This window comes from Psittacula echo (genome assembly GCF_963264785.1).
Source record: "Psittacula echo genome assembly, chromosome: 1".
Classification (NCBI taxonomy): domain Eukaryota; kingdom Metazoa; phylum Chordata; class Aves; order Psittaciformes; family Psittacidae; genus Psittacula; species Psittacula echo.
Window position 1 is genome coordinate 159,633,102 of NC_137735.1, and position 24,417 is coordinate 159,657,518.

The 24,417-nt window shown below is 36.2% G+C and overlaps 1 protein-coding gene across 1 annotated transcript in view; it reads right to left on the reverse strand.

Moving 5' to 3' along the window:
* TFEC (transcription factor EC) overlaps nt 1–24,417 on the reverse strand; it is a gene marked incomplete at both ends in the record, with an annotated part of 63,818 nt that overhangs the window by 4,271 nt on the left and 35,130 nt on the right. The window contains 4 exon segments of the mRNA XM_080623422.1: nt 4,108–4,183; nt 5,289–5,345; nt 6,204–6,315; nt 24,237–24,332. Of these exon segments, the coding sequence (XP_080479548.1) occupies nt 4,108–4,183; nt 5,289–5,345; nt 6,204–6,315; nt 24,237–24,332 (341 nt within the window).

The following is a 24,417-nucleotide window of genomic DNA, read 5'->3' on the forward strand; positions in this document are numbered from 1 at the left end:
GGAAGGGGTTGGTTTCTTTGTTTGCTTGGGGTTTTTTATGTGAGGCTCCATCCTGTAAATGCTGAAACACATCGGAAACTCTACATGAGAAACAGTAATATGAGATCAGTAAGAAGTTTTGCAGGTCTACTCATCAGCAACGAACTCTGCAAATGAAGACTGTATCTCTGTGTGTGCATGTGATACAACATTTTGAAATGTTTAGCAAGCTATGCATGTGAAATCTGGGTTAATTAGAGAGGTCTACCACACATAACATGATTTTGCATGGAAAAGGAGCAAATAGGTAAAAACCCCGAACGTGTTTTATTAGTCTCTGAACCCTAGCTCCTTCAAATTTCACCAGTTAAATCTCTCTACAAATCTCAAATGCCCAGACAAAAACATGTAACTCTCACCTAGGAGAGTTTCTCATTTAGGAGAAAAGAAGCATAGCCATGAGACTGATCTTCAACTCATTTCCATTAAGTAACTTTGCTGAAGACGAAGGAACTTCACTGGTTTACACAAGTTGAACTCCAGTAGATACGAGCCCCTGATCATCTAAGACTAAAACTAAACAAAAACAGTTTGGGAAAGGGTGATAGTCACTAAGCTTTCCAGCCACAAAACAGTTACTGATAACAAATATATTTGTGAAGTTGAAGCTACGTTTGTAGACTGGTTTTTTTTCCCCTATTCTTGAGAAATCAGCTATAAGCTAAGCTTGAAGGACTTTGCACTTGTTTTGATGACTTGCACGATTATAAAGTGATTCTCTGGAAAGAGGCATCAAGTTTCCTCTTTATAATACCAGTATATGTATATATATGTGTGTGTGTATATATATATATACAAGCTTTTCCTCTGCAAGAAATATGGCTTGTGCTAGCCACTTACAGACCTATCCACAAACAACAGAGAGAAAATCAGGCACTGGCAGATGCAGAGACCAGAGAAGAGAGAGTGAGATCAGCCCACTATTTCTGCCCAAATCCTCAGTGGTTCTCTTAACATCCCAGTTTTGTACAACAATTGGAAATCTTAAAGGAAATATTTTTTCTTCTTAGTATTTCTGACAATTCTAGTCATAAGGCAGTTCTTGTGTAGGCATTTCCAGACTCCATCACAACGTGAAGTCCAGTTAACCACTTAAAAGGTGGATTCTGAAAGGCTGAACACAAAGGAACAATGAATGGAAAGGTAGATATATTTAAAGGAGCAGGTTATACGCTTTTCAGCAAAATATGACTGCGTATTTTAAGTCTTTTTTTTATTCTATTTTTGAATTACTCTGTATAACTGTTTTGCATTTCTGAATCATCTACCACTTGGATATCTAAGCATTGAAAATTAAACAAAAGAGTCAAAGTTCTTTGCAACTTATACTTATCTCCATTTTCTAATGCTGATGAAGTGAACTTGAAACACCCATTCATTTAAGCAATGTAATCCACACTTTTCATCATTAAATTAAAAAAAAAAAAAAAAGAAGAAATAAAAAAAAGTGAGAAGAATAGGGGTTTAAGCCAGTCAAAAGAAAGTCCCTGTGGAAGCTCTGCAGGAGCCAAACAAGTTCACTATATAACTAACAAAACAGAACTGAAATAAAAACCCCACACACCACTTCTAAGAAATATAAATCATAAAAGGTTTCCAAATAGCATCAAAAATGTCCTTTTCTGTTCCTGAGTCTGAATGTAATCTTCTTGAAGCAAGCCATCTGGGACAGGCATGCTAACCACAATGGCTTAGTTATAGTAGTATTTGCTCTTCAATACAAAAGCTGATTTGCTTCACTGTCATTAGTCCAAGCATCAGTAAGGTTTCTCCTTTTACAGCTAAGTTCCCACTAAAAGAAGAATCTTCTAAAATCAATATATAAGGTGAAAATGCTATGTGTGGTAAAATGTTACAGATAAAGTATTGTAAGAGATGATACATCTCTTTCTTTCAAAGAAGAAGGGGGCAGATTGGGGGCACAGTAAGGTGTTATGAAGGAAAAAGCAAGAGCTGAAAGACAGGGTAAGGACACTGAGTTATGCTTTGGCAACACAGGACCATACCAGAAAGAAATAATAATATTGATCTGCTCAGCCAACAAAACAACATAACAAATTAATGTACTTCAACCTACTAATATATACTTTTTAAAAACTGTTTACACTTCTTTGGAGTAATGTAAGCTGACACCAAGATATAGAAAAGTTATGTTATAAACTACTTCTTCACCTTTTGATGCCTCTTTTTTTTTAACACCAACTTGAAAGCTTCTAAATAAACCTATTTTCAAAAGGAGCACTGATTGCCAGCCTTTTGAAGACAGCAGTCATCAGAACATGAGACACTTAAGTTCACCTCCTGCTTTTGTAAACATGAGCCACTTTGGGGCTGTCACACTGATTGTTTCAGTCATGGGCTTTCAGACTAAAACAAGAAAAGGTGGTGCTTTTAGGTTCTGCACCTGAAGCTTTTTCATCAACGCCACCACCAAAATTTGTGGGTAAAATCCATCATACACTTACTAGAGCAAAATTATAGGTCTGGATCATTCATTTTAAGAACTTAAGTGATTGCTGTAGGTATTAATATTTTGAGTAAGTTCACAACCTAAATCTGAGTCCAGACCAAAGCATGTAACTGACACACTCTGTAGGCAATCATAAATCACAACTGGAATTTATACCTCATGTCCATTTCTAATTGCAGTATAACTTGCTTTCAGTATTGCTTTATAGCTGCAAACCAACAGTGCCATCCACTGTTTTTCTGAGAAATCTTTCAATCACTTGCCCAAATGGTCTTGAATACTGAAAGATGCACCAGCAAAACTGAAAGTCTTCTACCACTCTGTGTTTGCAATGGATCACATGTGGCCAAAAATTTATTTAGGTACTTAAAGCACTTTTTATTTTAACTCAGCAGCAATACCTAATTCTATATTGATAACAAGAACATGCCCATTTATCTAATCTTGGGTGGATGCTGTAGAAGGAGCCAAATTTGAGAGTTCTGTAAAATGGATTTGTTATGTTAACTTTCTCTCTGATGATTTCACTCCAGTGGCTTGTTATTCCAACCTTGCACTTACATAAGTCTCACACAGCTTTATATTGTTGTAGAAATCCTTAATACAATCAGAAGTTTCTTAGTCCCAGGAAAAAGAAAAAAAAAGGTTGAAATATCAATAGATGTTTTCATTTGAAGTATCATGCAAGTCTGCATTGTCATGCAAATGATAAAGACAAAATCTGTATAACCAACTTTATTCGAGTTAGAGTCATGCTAGTGCATGGTTTTAAGATTTCCCTGAGTAACATGAGAAATGTAAGGCTAAAGATCAGCATTAAATATCACACTGAATTGTTATTGCTAATTCTGCAATAGGCTTTTTTCATATTGATGACAAATATAAGCTTTAAGGGAATGCAGGTATCGCTTAATCAGTATGCATTTTGTATTACTGTAAGTATAAGCATTACCATAAAATTATAATATTATAGCAATTATTGCAATTATTATTTTTATCCTTGCATTTTAGGAATGGTGTTTTCCCTGTGCTGAGTGGAGGACTTCTGAAAAATGCTCAATCTACAGACTCAAGCTGATTTTTTTTTTTTTTGCTTAGGCAAAGGGCATACAGTGACAAGATGCATTTTGCTTTATCCCACTAGAGGGCCCATGTCAAGGGCTGAAAGCATCACTCCTTCCTTCGGCAGAGACACCACACGATTGCTCCCAGGAACAGAGAGATGGACTTTCTGTTGTTTGGCTTTTCTTATTTTTTCCTATTTTTGGTTTTGTTTAGATTTTGGTTTTTCGGTTTTGTTGGTGGTGTTTTATTTCCTGAAGTGACAAACACCCTGGAACTACTTTCACTTTATTATCCTTTCACATATGTTTTCTCAACAGGCCCTGGAAATCTGTCAGAGGCTTGTTGCTTTAACAGCCTGATCTGAACCAGTGACCCAGCATGGAAGATTTTTATTCCCATTACTCGGTCCTATAGTTAGTGTATGCAACAGTCTTTTCCCCATTCTTCCTATTTCCCCTCCTTCCCTCCTTCCTCCTCCACCACCCCTATATTTAAACTATAAACATTATTATAGGAGAAGCTGTTGAACTCACGGATCATTAGACTTGGGGATGAGTGTGCCAAGCTCCTTGATTCGGTAATTAATATTATACCTTCTTCTCCTCTCAACTGTTAAAAAGAAACAGTTACTATTTTTATGGTGAAATATTCTTGGAGAAATTGAACATAAAGCATTTTAATTAGATAAAAACAAGTGAGTAGATGTAAAGAAAAATTCTTCCTCAAAGTTCCAACATGATCTCTTACCTGCCTCTGATTTACTCACAAGACAAACTCCATGATTAGTACTATCTTTCTATTTTACCTTACCTAAAGTTTTCTCCCCCATTTACAGCTAGATTCGTACAGAATGAAATAGTCACATATTGTCTAAACATGAACTAACATTTCTTTTTTTTTCTGATGTTTAGATATCCTTTTTCCACTCTGTTTCCACACCAGGGAGTTTCACCTTTGTGGAATTTGCAGATGACTTCAACAGTGCTCATTTTCAGTATTTAGACACTGAACTATGAATTTCACTATGTTCTAAGCCTAAACTACAGGAAACTATTCCTCTAGAACTGCAATGTCTAATATCTGTGCATGGCTGCACTGTTCTTCATAAAGGAAAGACAAGTGTATCCCAGCCTACAGCAGGTGAGGGGCTTGTGTATCAGGGCAAAGTCAGAGCACTGTGAGTCCTGCCCTGATCTCCTTTGGTGACATACAATTTCCCCAAATGTAAGCGCTTAACTAAGTGTCTAGCCATTGCCTGATATCCTCTGCAAATATTTTTGCTTCCCATCATCCATAGAGAGATACAGCCTCTCACTTGGGTGCTTCAGCAAATAAGGTGTGAAGACTTGATTTTCACTGTTGTTTTTTCATCATCTGCCTCCTTTCTTGTCTGTTTTGCACTGTAATTCTTAGAGACAACATCAACTAGAGCATGCAGGTTACATGTACAACTCTAGAATAAAAACTAGTAGCAGGAGATGATACATAAAGAAATTAATTACAATAAGCAAGTATTTTGAAAGTCAAAAGTCACAAAAATTAATTTCAAGGAAAAAGTCTCTGTGGTTGGCTGTGTTTGCAGACAGAGTTCAATTTGATTATCCCGGTAAGTTGATGATCTAGAAGAAGAGCAGAGACATGGTAGCTAATGTATTTTATTTTTGTATTCCTCATACATTCCATTTAATTAGGTGGAAGATGAACATATACTCACTGAGATTATGGTTATCCTTTTTTTGTCTCTCCTTTGCCATTGCTCGTGTATCTGCTTCTGACAGAAAGTAACATTTATTAAAACAGTTCTGAAGTTGCACTTCCAGTACTTTCACATTTTCAAAATGGCCTCTTGTCTCAAAGAGCAGCTTTCTAGTCTTTTTATTTCATTACTCTTTTTATTATTATACAAGATCATAAGCTAGTCTATATTCTACCAGTACTAAATTTTGAGTAAGTCTGGCAGGTTGCTTAAGGATTTTCTACTGCTAATATTTTATTTAAGAATATAGAAACGACATGATAGGGTATTTTTCTCAAATTTGCTGTATTTTACCTGAGGATAAAACTACAAAACACTAATGTGAATATGAATTTGTATATCCCATAATGCAAGAGTTAATCAGATTTGTACGATACTGAACAAACTCACTGTTTCCACTGAGCGACACTAATAAACTGTACATGGTTGTTAGCATTCTTTGGATTAATTGAATGTAACTTTTAAAGTTGTTAATCCATTAATATAGATTTACCTTGAATAGCCTTATTGTAAGGTTTTAAAAGAACCATTTGTTCTCCCTGGAACAAATTTAATGGATGATAATTTATTTATACCACTGATCAGGAGCCAAATGTGGAAGAATCCACTATGCTTCCCAAAATAATTAGGTTTATTAGAAGCATGAAGTTCATAAAAATCAGGCAACAAACATGTTTTCTGAATTGCTAAAGAGAACATAATAAATAGTTTCTCTTCGGTCTTTGTTCTTTTCCCTAAATGAAGTTACAAAGAGCAAAATTCTCAGGAATTCAGTTATGGACATCTATTTCTTAGGTAAGATTTATTCAACTTTTAAGAGACACACCATCTCTTCTGCAATTATGAAATACTAAAGTCTCAGAGTTCTTTTACCTGTGAGTTCCCTTTTTACTGGTAGATTAGCTGGGCAAGCATTTGTGAGACCCATATTAGCTGGTGCCATTCCCTGGTCACTGTTATATATATCCAAAATGCTGCTAGATAGCTTGAGGAGTAAGGGGAGGAAAGAAAAAATATTAAAATAAGTTAAGAACTTAAAAGATTTAAAAACCATAAATACACAGAGCAAACTTCTTTGGATGTGAGTCGTGTTCTTTAGAAGGAGCTGTGTATATGTGTCAAAAGGGAAAGTTTACCTTTATGTAGTATTAAGTAAAATTGAAAATGAAGGGTCACAGTCTGCCACTGTTACACAAGCAGCTTTCTAAGTGCCATTTCTGTGGTTTTCAGATGCAGAGTGATGGCAGGATATGGCCCCTAGTGTCTGTTTTTTGATTGCTTCTATACCTTATTTTCCAATAACGGGATTAGCACAAACGCACTTCAAACATTAATTAGGATGAAAGTGAAAATAACCTTGCTAGTTTTGACCTACTCACCAGTGAATTTTTAACCACAACCCTAAACTCTGAATAGCAACTTCACACTGAGTCTGGTTTAGCAGTATAAAGATTCAATGACCCAGTTAGGTGTAATAGTTAAAATTAGAGTGGACAGAATATCAAAGAAACTGCTTTAAGGAAAAAAAAATCGTGCAGTTGTCAGGATAGACCAGATAACCTAATAGTTTCATGATCCATAACATGTAAGATCATGTATACCACTACCTTCCCAAATGTAATACAATATTACTTAAATAAACCTATAGAATGCAGTTAAAGGGAAGTGGGGCTAAAGTATGTTTCTATTGATTCCAGATAATTACCCAAATATTACTTTTACTTGAATAATTTTACATATCTGAAATAACTGTAAAATTCATAAAAGTTCAGTAAAGAACAACAGTTCAGGGTCTGCACAGTTTCGATGACCATATAACCAAACTTTCAGCATTGACCATTGTCTTATATATTTCTGTATTTTCATGTGCAAACAACTGTATAAAGGAGTCCAAATGAAGATTCACACACAAAAATATTTTGCATTCTTATTGCCCTCTAAGGCAATAAAAGCAACACATTTTTTTCATTTTATCATGCTTATAATGTTTGTGCTGAAAATTTTTCTTTTGCAGCCACCACACAAGGACAGAGAAAGTGAGTTTGGTGCCACCTGGCCAAGAAAAAAGGAACAATAAAAAGGAAGAAAAAGTGATAAAAATTGTGGATAAAAATATTGATATGAAACAGCATTTTCTTTAAGAAAATTGTTTTTCATAGAAAAGAAAACATGTTTTTACAGATATGCTCTGCACCCATGGATACTGAAATACCCTGGAATTTTTCAGACAGGCCACTGAGACACCAACCACAGTTCTGCTGGGAACCAGGTTTTTTTAGACTCTGATTATAATTTTACTAAATTATCTGAGAATTAAACAAAAAATAAAAAAAATAAAAAAATAAAAAATAAAAAAAAAACAATCTGAGATTGTTTTAAATTCTCCCAGCTGTATAAACTACAATGACTTAAAGCAATCAGGATTCTTTTTTTAATACATATAAGTAACATTAATTTTTAAGGTAGAGATTTATTACTTAAGAGAGCTGTCAATTCTTAAATACCTTTAGAAATCACAACATCAAGCCAATTTTGAAAACCTGCTTACATATTTGATCTCTCAATGAAAATACTTTTTAAAAGAATGTTTGGAATTCAGTTGAGTATTACTCAAGAACAAGCTATGTTTAATATGTAGGATTTGAATGCTAAGCGCATTCTCACATTAAGCACCTTAGTTTCATTCCAAAGTGGTAAACTAACAAGTAATACTGAATTCACTGCAGCTTTACCTTTGCATTTTCTTTCTTTCAAGCATAGTACAACTACATCACAAGACTGAACTCATATTAGCTCTAGACACATATTTAATTATTTCCTACATTCATGTAAATGAATGTGGCTTATTGAAATGACATGAAAACAGGGCAATATAAAAAATGAAGAGTCAATGTGATCCTATACTTATTCCAGTGGACTTTGGATAAGGTTGTTATATGGGTCAGGCTACTGGTTTTGTGAAATGCCAGGAAACATCAACCACTGAGAATAATATAACCTACTAAATAATCTAATGACTGTAAAATGCATATCTGTCATATTTTACATATTTTACTCAGCTGTGTAAGTGAGTTTAATAACTTGCATGAAACTGGTGGCAATCTTTTTAATGTATAAGAATTTCAATGCCAATAATTAAAAAAAATTTCAGAATTTTAAACCACCATTTGACAAACACAAGGTACATCAATGATTACCTCTAATCTTCAAGCAGTAATTCATTCACAGAACATCCATAGAATGGTTAGGGTAGAAAAGGACTTTAAGATCATCTAGTTCCAACCCAAATGCAATGCACAGGGATGCCTCACACTGGACCATGTCACCCGAGACTCTGTCCAACCTGGCCTTGAACATTGCCAGGGATGGAGAATTTACCACTTATTTGGGCAGCCTGTTCTGGTGCCTCACCACCCTCACAGTAAAGAACTTCTTCCTTATATCTAACTTGAAATTAATCTTTCTCCTTAAAATATTGTTAAATTTCTATCATCTATTAATGAAAGTGTGAATTCAAATGATAATAAGGCCCAAATCCAGGAGAAAAGGTCATGAATGGTCAATTTAGCTGGCAATGAAAAAATAATACCAACACATCTGAAAGTTCAGAAGAGTATAAGGGCTCAAAGGAGGGTGAGTAAACTCAACTTAAAACCACAGATAGACATTTCAGCTGAATTTGTTACACAGCTGATGAATTTACATCCATCTAACTCATATGTGATTGTCTGGAGTGATAAGAGATCATAAGCCTTCTTCCATCAGCAAAACTGCTGTGACAGTGTTATCCAGGGCTGCAAGAAAGAGTCTGTCCGTGGTCTATGTCTATCTGCACTAATACTTCCATTGAACATCAAAAGTCATGAATGATTTTCCTAAAAGTCCTATATCACCTTTCTTTCACACAGACATCTCCAGTATCTTTTCCACTGATCATTTGGCAACTTTTATCAGTCATTAGGAAAGCAGAGTCATAACTCCATGTGGAGACGATGAAAATGAATTCCAAACCCATTAAATCTACTGATGCCTACAATCCTATAACCTCACTAATTAAAGTGGTTCATATAAGTGCTAATCCAGAAGGAATAGGCAAGGAAGGAGAGGCAGTGAGGTAGCCCTGTATATGAGGGAGTGTTTTGATTGTCTAGAGCTTAATAATAGTGACTATAGTGTTGAGTGTTTATGAATGAGAATTAGGGAGAGGGCCAACAAGGCAGATATTACGATGGGAGTCTGTTAAAGACCGCGCAACCAGGATGAAAAGGCAGAAAAAATATTCTATAAGCAGCTGAAAGAAGTCTCCTGGAGTGTGTGGAAGATAACTTCCTGACAGAGCTATTGATGGAGCCAACTAAGGAAGGACCTGTTATTTCTGAACAGAGAAGGAATTGTAAGTGATGTGGTGTTTGGAGGCTGTCTTGGGCACAGTGATCATGAGATGATGGCTTTTTCAACTCCTGGAGAAGTAAGGAAGGGGGTCAGCAGAACTGTTATCTTGAACTTTTGGAGGGCAGATTTTGGCCTGTTTAGGAGACTGGTTGACAGAGTCCCTGAGGAGGCAATCTTGAAGGCCAAAGGAGTCCAGGATTCTAATCACTAAGAGTATCAAAACCAGCATCATTCTGTCACGCCATTAAAGAGAAATTTGATCTAATTCTAATTGTCTTAAATTATTCTCCAGAACTTGGACATCAGAGAATGATCCTATGCAACAGACTGCCTACAAAATTCTCGCTCATTTCTCTATCTTGAAAGCATTAATTTCTAAGTGCCAGAATCACAGGTATGACTAGTAGAACTGGTTTTAATAATCAATAGTTAAGATACTTTTGAGGAATAGAGAATGGTTTGACTCTCCTTAAGCCTGTCATCATCTCAGCCAGTGTGCTGAAGGATTGGAAAACAGAATAAACAGTTTACTCAGCTGGCCATAAAAAGGACTCACACAAAAAGAGTTTCTATTATTGATACCTTTATTCCTTCCAGGTCTAGGCTTGCTGTCTCCCTTCAGCATTTGTCTGGATGATTCTGCTCAAAGAAGTTGTGCTAATCACACTATCAAATACTTCTTTCTTCTGTGTATTTAGTAGAAATCTCAGTGGCCACTATGATGGATAAGTGGCTTCTTTATGGATAGAGCAGAGCCACCGGTGATCTCCATTTGACACGCTGTCTTCTCAGTTAGCTAGCAAAGCATTTTCATACTTACAGTAGGGCAAAGTGAGTATAAAGCACGAGTAAATTAGACTACCTTGACAGTCACTTCTTTCCTACAGCTATGGAGACACATTGAAATATCTGCTATGAATTAGTGCACAAGGAATAACTGCCAATGTCAGGATTCAGGATCAAAAGAAGAAATAGGAGATGATTAATCTGACCTGTCTCGGACACTTAGAATGAAGTGAATCACCTGCATCTGCTTCTTAACTCTAAAGAAAGCCTGGTGTGACTGTTGCAGGGTTTCTCCTGCACGTACCTCCTCATGACACCTCACTGCTCTCTGAATGTGAAAATTTGCAAATACACTCTTATTTTAAAAATCACATAAGAACAAAGCAAACCAGACTGGATTGTTCTTGAAAAATATTCACATTTCTGATTATGGGAGAGTTTTAAAAATAAAAAATGTAACAAAGTACTTTGTTGGAACTGAATTTGCCCTGCATTGATGTCAAGCATGGAAGATCCCAAGGAATTTCCTTGCTAATGTTACTGAACACTGAGAACAATCTTAAAATAAAAATTGTGCAATTTCAATACAACATTAGGACAGATACTTTTTTTGTCTGTTATAGCAGGAAGCTTTTTTAGAAATATAGACATCTGGGAAATAACTAATATTAAAAGTATAAAATTAAAATATATAGCATAATATATTATACAAATTGTGTATCAAAATTCATCTAATTGTTTGGACATGGCATGTAGACCATAATGCAATGTATTTCTTACAGTGTCATGTAAGCAGGGATAGTTTTTGCAGCATTCAGGCTTCAAATAACTTCCAGTTCTACATTGCAAGATAAATAAGTACATTGACATAATCTTACAAAAGTCTGGTACAATCTTACCAAAAGTACAATTTATTTGAAATTTGTGATTATATCATATGTGTATGGTGATGATGTTACAAGTGTACAGAACTTTCACACCTGATGAACCCCAAAGCACATTAAAACTCCAGCAGATTACACTATGTCAAAAGCATGTTCTTGCCTTCAGTTTAGAGATATGGAAACATTTAGGTATGAAAAGTTCCAGGAAATAATCTATTTATCCTGCAGGTGTCATGAGCTGTATTAGTTCACACTTGCGCTGTTCTGAGAAGTCCTAGTAAGTCACATAATTTCCACCCTTTCCTTTCATGATACTCATGTATGTGTGTCTGAGATTGTAGATGCAAGTGGCTCAGAAGGGGTGAGGACACACATATTAAAAATAGCAGTATACAATTAGCCTTTTTTTTTTTCTAGTTCTAAAATACAGCTAGATTCGGACAAAAGATTAACAACCTTTAACACAGTGAATGGTTAAATGGGAATAACCAGTGACAATGTGGTACAGGAAGAGAATAATACCATATCTAATTAAAACTGCAAGGAGAATTAAAGAAAGCAGACTGTAATTAACAAAGTTAGCGTTTGGCAAGGACACAGGGGTTAACGTCCCTCCTTTTGTATAAACTGTCATGGGATCTTCAATGCCTGTGTGCAGAGACTGGAACATGAGAATTTCCATTCATGAGGCTCAGTCTGGAAAGATGCTCAACTTAGACCAATTAAAAATGACAACTTCAGCTGAAGTACCTGAGCAAGTACCTGGCTTGAGATCAGCAGCATCTCACAAGAGCCTGTGACCATGTGCTTGCTGGCAGTTTCTAAGACAAGTACTATAAAGGTCTCATACAGAGAAGCTTATTATATTTAATACTTGGGTCTGAACTGCTATGCAGGCAGCATTGTCTGGAAAATATTAAGGGTTTGTTACCTGCAGGGATGTCTAGCAATGGACAGCTGTGATCAAATAGCATGGCAGCTATTGGTAAATATGTAATTTCAAGGAAGACTTAAACCAAACAGTATTTCTATACCTTCCAGGAATGAAAGGGAAAGATTCTTAATATGGTAATAAAATATTTGGATGCAGGTTGTCTGCGCCTGTTCACCTATAGTTCCTAGACATCTCTGTGTCACGATAATGTCACTTACATGATCACATACTGTATTTTTCCATTGTGGCTAATCTTCTCATGACATGTTTGTCTTATAGCAATATTCAAGTCTGTAAGAATCATGGCTTTATCACTGTCAATGTTGCACAGCTGGAAAATAACACCCTACCTCTCTTCCTAAGTCAGCTAGATTTTATTTAATTTAAAAATTTTGCTGAATGTGGAAGTATGCCCAGTCTGGAAAACAGTTCCTGGATATTGTGTTCATTTAACATGTCATCACATAATCCACTTCATAAACCAATAATGCTCTGTCTAAAATCAGTTAGATTTCACATCTCCAATATTTTTATTTGGAGTATGTTCCGAAAGTGGAATAATTGCAACTCATTGTTAAAAACTTTCTTTTTATTTCCATTGCTAGACAAATTTTATTTTATATAGCTCATTGTTTAACATCCCTGTGTGATTATTTTGAGTAACCGTAGCTCTCTTAAGGCCTTGGTTTGCTAAGTTGAACTGGCAATGCCTCTTTAACCAGACTTCACATGCTACAGTATGTCTTAATGGACCTCTCTACCTTTCCTGCTTCGAGTTAGTTTTACTGAAGAGTGGACACCTTTATTTGTCTACAGCATTCTAAAAGTTTTGTATCCAGTAAATCCCACAGTGTATATTTCCTTCTGTCACTTGGAAATCTCTCTCTTGATGGATCCTAAGACGATATTTATCTCCTTTTCGTAGTCCCATCATTTTGACAGCTTATAGTCATCCTCTGAGCAACTAATGTAACCAGATCTTTCTCTGTCATTTCCAGTTAATGAGCTCTCAGCTTACTGCAGACATTCCTGTTATTAGTATTTAAATGAATGACCTTGCACTCAGTATTATTACATTCCTTCCATTTATACTATTCTGTCATCACAGTCATTCTTCCTCTGTGATATCCTCCTTTGTATTGGCAATAGTTTCTACTTTTGCTACCTCTGTAAATTTCATGAGCATAAAAGTATTTTTTTTGTATCAAGGTCACTAATGAAAATATTAAATAAACTGAGGCTAAGGATTGATTTTGGAGCATTCCATTAATAACTTCTCTTTTAACAAAATCTTTATCATCTCTTTAGCTTGCCCCTTAACCTGAAAAGAACCTTGTTCAGATCTTTCTATGTAATCTGCATTGCATTTTACTAATGCACATTCGTAAAAGAAGGCTACAAGCAACAAACCCTGGATATGCAGGACTCGCTCAAAAGAACAATTCCAGTAGCAAACAGCTCTCCATACATCCAAAAAGATGCCATTCATTATGGAATTGATGGAAGGTATGTACTTTTTTAAAGATCAGACACCTGACATGTTCTACTTGCCTAAAATGGCTAAACACTAGAACAGCAAGAGCTTTTCACCAAAGGCATCTGGACTGTCCTGACAGATCAAAACAATTAATCAGCTAGTTTGCTTTCCCTTGAAGGACCTGGGGACAGGCAGCAGGATGGACTGTCATAGAATCATAGAATAGTTAGGGTTGGAAAGAACCTTAAAATCATCTAGTTCCTACCCCCCTGCCATAGGCAGGGACACCTCACACTAGACCATGTCACCCAAGGCTATGTCCAACCTGGCCTTAAACACTTTCAGGGATGGGGCAGCCACAACTTCATGGGGCAACCCATTCCAGTGCCTCACCAGCCTCACAGTGAAGAACTTCTTCCTTATATCTAACCTGAACTTCCCCTGTTTAATTTTAAACCCATTACCCCTTGTCCTATCTGCTAGCTGTCCTGTTAGTGGAGGCTTATTTCCAGCTATCATTTGTCCCAGGTCCTTGTTTCCTCAATCATATTCACAAACCTTAGTGTATGATCAGAAGGATCAAGACACCCCCTGTGCGTTCCCCCCCCCCAAAATGCACAAGTCAGGACCAGTTTGCTGCTACCAGAGGTTTTCATTCTGCCCGGGTCAGAAGAGCCCATGAAGAAGAAGGCAAGTGGGAAGCAAGCTGCAGGAATAGTCCAGCTAACAGATACTTCCTTTGCTACCATCTTCTCTAGAGTTAATGACTGCAGACATGCAACTCACCCAGGTGTCTACATGCTTATATTTCCTGCAGTAATAGAAGTATGGCATACATCCAGAGCAGTTCTGCAGAACAGACAGTTCTGAGAATCACACTTGCACAATTACACATGGTCAGATTGCCTGGACTGCACCCACAGACTTTGCAAACTGAAATAGCAGAGAAGCATAATGCATGCTGCTCAATTTATCACAAGAAGAAACTATGTAGTTACCTAACCTGAAAGGTTGAGCACTATATCTGCAACAGAAAATTTGTTTCGGTGCTTGGCAAAAATTAGTACTTGCTCAGACTGCATCTAGAATGAAGCATTCTCATGTGAATTTTTAAACAATACTTTATCCTTTCCCACCAGTAAATATATCCCACCTAAATCATGTTCTCATGAACCTAACTGATAGTATCACTTTCAGCAACAGTTTTGTAAAATTAGGGTGCTTCACCTATTTAGCCACAAAAAATACGTTAGCACCCATCCATTTCAATGTAGTTCTTGCTTATTTGTTTTAGTTAAAAATTCAAAGCAGCTATTTTACAAAGTTTTTGCACTATTATTGCATAGATTTCCGAATGTAGAAATCTAAATTTGTAACTGTGTCCACAGTTCCCTTTAAAAATCAAGTAAAACCTTGCTCAGTATTTGTATCACTGGGATACAAAACACAGAAACCATATACTTAATTTCTTGTCATTCCTTTTCTGCTTGTTCATGATAGGTTAAAAAAAACCCCTTTTTTTCAGTCTCTGAAGTTTGCAAATTAACTTCAAAATGGGAACCAAATTTGACCAAATAGTGAGTTCATCAATAAGTGCATGATATCCCAGTCACTGTAAATCCATTTTCTAAATAGTAATATCTGATATGCTGGGTGTTTCCATTTTTTGACTACGGGAAAACAGGTATAATTCTTGTATCTTCAATGTGTGCTTTAATAAACTGGTGACTTTCATCTAATTCAAAGGTATTGAAGACAGGATGCATAATCTTTTGGCTCAATACTAGTCATGTACTCAGAAGACGGGTTCAGTCTCTGGCTTTCCTTTGCAACTGCTATGTTGCTTGAAGAAAGATAAATATAAGCTATGATATCCTTTTGTTTGTAAGTATGTGTTTACACTGTCAACTGCCAAAAAGGTTGTAGTACACTGGTTTTAGAGAAGAACAGGAAGATACCATTCACAGCTAAATGTTTTAGGTCTTTTTCCAGTTGCAATACAAAATTATTCTATTTGAAAATAAGTGTTCTTTAGTAATAACCAACACAAAAATGTTCCAGTTCTTCTTTTCATTATCTAAAGAGAACAGCAGAAAAGCAAATGCTTCCCTTTTCAGACTTGTTTTCCTTTGAACAAATTGTATCTCTTTCTATATTTATCTTTAACACGGTTCATAATTACACATTCCTCAACCAAAGACTTACTGTTCAAATATATTATATTACATATTATATATTATGCATGAAAATGGTTCATTTTTTATCTTCAAATAATGGTCATCAAGCTGGTTCATTATTCATCAGAGAAAAATGAACTCTGTTCATATTCCCAGTTAAAGTACATTCCTCCCTGATCATATACACAGAATTGCGTTGTCTAGATAAATGTCTGATCAAATATGACCAAGCAAAGGAATTTTCTGGAGAATCAGCCTTTTACAGGACAGTTCTGTTCCTTCGGTTATCATCTCTTAATTATATGTTTTAACTGTTCTTGGCTTTGCTGGCTACAAAACTAACAACAGACATGAACCAGAAGTGATGCTGTAATACTGCCATCCAGCTTGCAGCTGGAAATCAAACATCACAAGAGTAGTACCCTACTAACCTTCAGGGTCTGAAACCCAAAGATGACAAACCACAGCTCTGACAGCCATTTTACTAAGATTATTTCAGTAGTAGCACCAGCTAATCCACTTATTTGTGGTTCCGTCCAACTTACTTTTATTTCTCTGGCTACCATATGAAAATGCATTTATCAAATAATTCAAATTCTTCCTGTGAAAACAATGAACAAACATCAGCACAAAAACACAAGAAAAATGAAAAATAGAGGCTGAGGGGCAAATGAAAACCAGGGGGATTTGCAAGATTAGAATATGGGTCATTTTCTCTGAAATATAGATGATAACATCTCTATTACCAGAATTTATATCATATCTTCATACATTTCACATATCACCTAAGCATCTGAATACACTGTAGTAAGGTTTTTACTGATTTCTGTGATGTAGTGTGTTCAGGTAGATTAACTTGTACCATGCAGACTTTCATTTTGGTTGGAATTCCTTTCTCTAGCGGTTGATTTTAGATGTATTCCCAAGTGTTCATTTCTAGTGTAAATATAAACACATAGTTAGCTACTCCATAAACTCCTGTACACATATAATGAAGGTCATAAAAGACCTTGGTTAATGGAGAAGGAGGGGTTAAAAAAAAAAAAATTATTATTTTTCAGGATTCTTTTTTTCTCAAAATGGTTATTAAGAAATCTTTGTATTTTTTGCAAGTTAGCTTTATGTTGGAGTAAGAAGCTTGACTGTGCCTGGAAAATGATGCAAGTGCCACTGTTGTTGCCCTGAGCAAAGAAGTCTTTTATTTACCCTATGTAAATGCCATTGACAGAAATTCATCAAGTTTAGCTCCAGAAGCAATCATAACCTGTACTCTACAGACCCCAAGGAGTTTAATGTAGCCTTCTTTATTATCTATCATCTACTAAGGACTTCAGGTCTTGTATTGCATTGTTGTATGCAGACAACAGGAGACACGAAGCAAAGGCTGTGCAGCAGGGCTTTACCGTAAGACTGCCTGATGGCCCCAAACAGCAGGAATGTGCTTGCAGATCCTGCTGCACAGGGGCTTAGAATTAATGAGGAGTACATATTAGGAGAATTAGAAACTTGGTTTATGTATCTTTTTCTCTTACCTCCATTCAATGTGTGTTAAGCTCTAAGATAAAGACCTTGTTTGTAAGAGGTGCTTACATACAAACAACTCTAAAGTAATACTTCCATTTATGTCTATTTACCTTTCCAACAGAGAAAACTGAAGACGAATAAGGAACTTTTCCTTCATTTCATAGTTATGGAAAAATTTACTCCAGTTGCTTGAAGCCACAGAGTTTACCCCCAAAGCAGAGAAGATTTATTAGACATAGTGCTTTTGCAGTGTTAGAGACAGAGCTGAGCTAGTTGAGCATTTTGCACAGCTTTTGAGTGCTGCAGCAATGAAAAAGTGGACCACAGTTATTCTGACCCGAAGTATTGTATTCTCTATGCTGTAAAGACCTTTTCTACAGAAGGAGGTAAATTGCAAACACTCACACCCAATCTATCTGGAGTACCTAGAGCACACAAGATAGCTGTACTCTGCCCCTTTCATCCTCAAACTATTGTATTGTGTGAAATACTGAAAACAAACCCTCATCTGGCATCTGCATGACATTCAAAACAGCAGTGGTAGTGATAGCAAAAGACACCTCCAGCTGCAGAAAACAGGTCTAAGTTCTCAGTTTGTGCATTTCACTTTTAGTTCTTTGTAACTGGAAGACATAATCTCCTATCTAGCACCTTTATACTATGGAAGAAAGACAAAGAAAATTTTTGCTCACCAGTTTTATTTTTGAGGAGTCTATTATTTCCTCAATAGCTACCGACTGTTCCTTCTCCTTCCTTTTTCTTTTTCATTAAACTTAGAAAGGATACTTAGGGAGCTAGGCAGAAGTTATATACTCAGGTGAACTTTGATTCTTCCTTGGACTTTAAGACTAATCTAGTGTAGAATGTGATTGACAAAGCATTTTCATTGATGTTGTGCAGTCTTTTCAAGTTACCCAACCTAAGCAAATGAGGCTGTTAATGTTTACTCTAGCCGTTTCTCTAAAATGGTTTTGAACTTTAGCAGATTTTATAAACTTATAAAGCTTGCCAAATGACATTGGTATTCACTAAATAAAAAATACTCATGTTAATGCAGCAGTGGGCTGCCTAATCAGCAATGCTATATCCACCTCTAATAGAAACCTGGTTTTACTTCATGATTGAATAATCACAGCAGTTATTGAACAAAATACATTGGAGGATACCTACTTAAAATTCTTTTTTCTGTATGATTTCTGGGACTGGGTCAGACAGCAGGTTTTGTCACGCTTCAGATAGTAACCATCAGTATTTGACAAATAATTAATACAAATACAAATTGTTAATGCCACAATGAGAAACTGTGGCCTCAAAGACCTTGTAATAGGAGTGAGACTTCACAGGCAGAGTGCACTGTGCTTTTATCAATAAACAGCTTCTCCATAAAATCAAATGCAGAGTTAACAGGTTTAACCAGGACTCTATACCAGCTGTAGTTAAAATCGTGAAATTTAGAGAAGGAAAGCATCTACCCTGTCCTGTCCTCATCTAACCTCGCATTCATTCCTATACAACATAAGATTTCTTCGAATGCCAAAGGAACTCAGTAAATACAAGTGAGCCACAGGGCAAGTGAGGGTTTTCTCCAGAAGCTGTTTTCCTGAAAGAGTGACAGAAGTGGAGCAATCCCAACTGACTAGACTCCGAAGTAGACTGGAAGCAGACCATATCTCCCAATTTAATGAAATAGGGAGCTTTGAATGTATAAAATGAAGTAATGAAAATGCAGCAGTGAAGCCTCACAGGATCCTTTAACAGGTGACTTACTGCAAGGCAATGCCTTCACACAGCACTGCTGTACCCACTCTGCCATCATTCCTCATGCCTGGCTGCAGCCCCGGCTCAGCCCTGCTGCCTAAAGGCTAGAAAAAACCCTGCCTTTTGCATGCCCAGGTGCTTTTGCTTCTCCTCCCTGTTAGTGATATAATTCTTCTTTTCCCAGTATATAAATACTACGTACATCAAGTCAGATTCAAAGGGGGACTGAAGAAATTTGGTTAGCTTCACAAATAGAAGTTCTCAACAACAGGTTCATTGCTTGTGGCAGTTCTAAATCTCTGAGGTGATGTGAACTTCAAAACACCAACGGTACCATAATGATGTCAGTATGCAGATAGAGCTGAAAAATGTTGGAGGAATTTATGTTGCTTCAAATTTTTAGGTATTTCTTCCTCTTAAAGGAAAGAACCATTTTGGAATCTATTTTGGAGAATTTTTCTAAAATTAACTTGTTTTAACAGATATTTGCTCCAGATTTGTCTAGGACTACCGAGGCTATTCTATTCCCTGAGTAAGAATAATTATTCATATATAAAAATAAAATCTGTGTTTTCTATTCGACAGAAGCCACTGCTTTCAGGAAACATTCACATTGTCATTGTTCATTGTCATTGTTCACAAGCTCATTCAATGGGATAATCAAATCAAATATTTCTTAAATATAGCAAATAAATCAACATAGAAACATTTTTTCCTCAGCTCTGTTTAGTACTTCGCACATTAAAATTCAATAAAAAGGTTCTCCTTGGAGAAGCTTTCCATTTTCTCCCAAGCAATCTGAAAGGAACTGCTCCGTTTTGTTTAGTCATTCTTTATCTAATACTCCAGCAACAGTGAGCCAAACTGACTCACCAGTTGGACCATTGCTGGTGACCTGAAGTCCAGTTTTATGGTAGTGCTCTGCTGCAAGCACTACTCTGCACTCACTCCTTGTTAGGTCTCACCACCAGCCATCTAATTGCTACGGAGCAATCTCCCCAGGCTTCTTCAAGAATACTTTGTAAAGCTTTTGTTTTCTGGTGCACCAGAAAAAAACCCAACAAAAACCTCCAACATAGAATCCTTTGAAATGTTCAAAAAATCAAATTATTTTCTTTCTGGTCCTACCCAGTATGGTTCTAGAGAAGCCTCTGCACTTGCAGAACATTATTATCTTCTCATGTTATTCTCATTCCAAGCCAGTCAATCTTCTAATGCTTTTGATGTTTTAGCGGACTGCATGTCAAGTAGAGGACATTATCCCAGCAGCTGTACAGTGATTATCTGGGCTACCGCAGTTATTTCTGAATGAAAGAACTGGTAAAAAGCCAAAACTTTTCATAGAGATCACTGTTGTGTTTGCAAAATTACTAGGTTTTCTGGTGACTCCTAGGGCTGTATACATATGTTAGCAAAACACGCTAACATTTAGTAACAAGTAGAGGTTCAGTAGGTCACACGCTGTCAAATCACACCCTGAAAAACACAGAGAACCTATTTTTTAATTCTGCTCTTTTCTGGCTCTCTTCACCGTAGCTAATGCTCTCCATATCTGCCTTAATACAACATTTCTTAAACTTTCCTTTTTCAGATATTAAAAAGAATGTAGACCACAGCTTTTTAGAACTTGCTTTTAACTTTTAATGATGGTGTCATATATGCTTTACATTAACAGACCGGTACATCTATATTTCCTATGTTCTGAACATTGGGAAGTTAATAAACTTTAAATTCACTACAGAATGTTGAATAGACTGCGAGGATTTTGAATAAGAATGAAAATCTGATAAAAATGAAAACTATTTACTTTTCAAATGTCTGTCACATACATGACATTAACTCACTTCTAAAACTCACTCATGTCTTCTTTGTTTCATTTTCTTAATTATTTCTATGAGGTCAGAAAGAAACCTGACCTTATATATGATAATATAGAAAAATATATTGCTGTCTGTTAGTAAACAGTTTCATAAAACTAAATTATTATAACAAGGAAAAGTGACTTTACATTGGTGTCATCTTCAAGAAGGTTTTCTTATTAATCTTGCCATTTCCATGGTGAACAAACAGTTGTCATCAAATGATAGCTCATAAGAATATTTATGATTTTATTTCAGCTACATTTTTCTGGACAAAGATATAACTGGGTTTATAAACATTTTCAGAAGAATTAAGACATCTTGTATATAGGGAGGACCAACTCATATTTTAACTGAACTTCCAAAAAGTTATTATAAAAAGTAGGTTTCTACACTAGGGTGCTGTTAAAAGCAATAGAAACACAGCCAGAAAATTCCCTACTTTGAGCAATTTTTAAGTTGCCAACACAAAGGCAGAAAGTTTTATGAAATTATGAACTTGGGTCCAAACAGAATAAAAGCCAGATAATCTACTCTTCAGAAGCTGTAATTATTTTAATGAGAGATGGAAGAATGTTCTGGTTTTCACTTCTCTGATTCTACTAGTACATGACTGTAATTCATTAATTCAGGGTCAGACAATGAGCCTCTGAACAATTATTCACGAGTGGTCTCACAGAATTCAATGTCTTCATTTAATGTGTCATTAAAATGGTATATGGGTGCATCTAGCTAAAGCAAACATTAATTCACTGCAACACACAACAGGTAGCAGTGCAAAGTCCCTTACCTCAGCCACTATCTATTGAGAAAAGAAAATGTCTTCATGAGTTTGGCTTGTTGAAGAAAAGATTTTCCTGAAAAAAGCACCCAAACCTTGTACCACATTCTGAAAGGGAAGGGAATCAGATTTTTTTCAGGGGTTTTTTTTGCACAGTTTTTTTGCACTTGGGCAAATCCAAGACAATGCCGAGGAGGGAAAAAACACTGGAGAAGTGTAAAGACAATGCAAACACTGAATGAGCCAGGTACACAAGCAGCTCAGTCTCACTTGTAATTTCAGTCTCACTATGTTGATGGTAATCACCGTAGCCAGGCACCTTGTGCAGAAGTACCTAAGAGGTATTATGAGTCTTTGAGTACAGCACAAACCCAGTTCCTCTTCTCTCTCATTCCCGATAATGTTTCCTCATCCAACACTGTTGTAACATACACATTTTTAACTCAGATAAAGAAAATGCCATTACACTTAGTGTGATAATGAAAAACTGGATCTAAAAAGCTTATTTTCTACCTGCCTCTCTATCTTTCTCTATAGCACAGATTACGATCAAAATTTTACAGGCATATTTAGGATGTTGCCAGAAAGATGCCATGCAACTGTGAGTCATGACCTAAATGCCGAACATCACCTCCTTATGCCCATTTCTTTCATATATTTTTGTATGCGTATTGCCAAAAGAGAAGACAGAAGAGGCAAAGAGACTTCTTGATTGCTTCCACACTGGTGCAGTTTGCATGAGTTTTTGAAGGCTGGCTTTAGTTTGCATAGTATTGCACAGAGAGATTTGGAAATACGCACCCTGGCTTACCTAACAGCCTGGTGATTTCCTCAGCACAAACAAAAATATAAATATCTGGCCCACAGGCATTGCAGAAGGGTCAAATCTTTGCAAATAAGATACCAGCTAGGCCTAAAAGTCATTGCATATTTCCTTGCTTGTCAAGAGTAGGGTATTCAATACATTTCAGAGAGATATGTCCTTCATGGCTGAAGATAAAGGCTAATGAGGCTGGAATTAGCATAGATTAACATCATCCAGTTTTAAAAGGTGTTGAGGGAGTATGAGTCCAATGCAAACCCCAGAATTCATGCCTCTCATCACCATCCCACAGTAGCCCACCTGAAAGGACCCTCCCCTGCCTCATGTTAATTTGAGCCAAAATATAAATTCACTCCCCAGGGACCATTTCTTTTCTATCTATACTGAGATACATATATACATATATACTTATATACATATATATCTATACTGAGATATGTATAAATCAGTCTGACTGTATTAGTTCTGTGACTGGCATGCAAATGCCAGGCATTCATGGAATTATTAATTGCCATTAATGTTGGACTGTGTAGTGGGAAACACAGAGGTGTAGAGATCTTATCTCCTAAGGTATTTTTGTAGCCAGCTACGTTCTGTAGTCACAGAAAGATGTTCCTCCAGAGGGTAAGAGCAAGCATCTGACTGTATTCTGAAATCAATTTTGTAGACTGTCAAAGCCTTTGAAAATCCTTCTGCCTTCACCAGAGTGAAGTTTCCCTTTATCAGTAACCATTTTAAGGTCCTGAGTACAAAATCTGTGGAAAAATGGTTCCGATGATAAATTAGGGTTGAGAGGACAAAAAACATCCCTTTTATAAAGTTCATTACAGTGTTATTTTCACAAACAATAAGCTCTATGTGTTGAGTCCTGGAAAGGTCCATTCTTCCTCTGCAAATGTGTAACATATATGGAAATGTAAGTAATCTTTGTAATAATTCTGTAATGGTTTTTTGTAATGACAGAGGATTAACAATTTGTTGTATTTATTGCTGTAAAGCGTTTAATCTGAAAAGTTACATTTCTCTTCTTTGTCCCTGAAATTGTTCACCTAAGTGTAATTTGCCTTTATGAAATCAAGAAATAGAGCCCACCCTTGCTTCAGCGTAGGGCACTGGAAAAACTACTGTACTGTAAGAACTATTACATGGGGAAGCTTTGATTTTTTTTAGATAAGGTAGAAAGATGTTTAAGCAAGACTTTAAACAACCTCCTAGGGTTCAGAGACTTCTCTTATCCATAGTCCTGCATGGGAATTAGTACTTCCAATGGGTTATGCACCATACCTGGTGCTGTGCTAGAAACCCAAATGCTAATCAGACCACTTAAAACGGTTGTGTCCCACCACACTTGAACCCTTTCCTGTAATATTTCTTAAAGACAAGCAACCAAAGAGAAAGGAGAAAAGTCCACTGACAGTACTGCTTTAGGTTCTGAAGTGCGGCATATGCTTAAATCACTCAATGCAATTCTCTATCATAAATAGCAAGATGAAATTCCACTGAATACTTACAGTTCTTTGCATTAGTAGAGGAGTTTCAGAACAACCTATCCCTTCATCATTAAAACTTGATTCCATATTGATTATGTCTTCAATCACCTCTTCCATCTGATAAAATAAAATTTTAACACCAATCATCACAAATAATAATGGAAAAAATGTTACTTTGAAAATAAAGAAGAATTAATCTTGA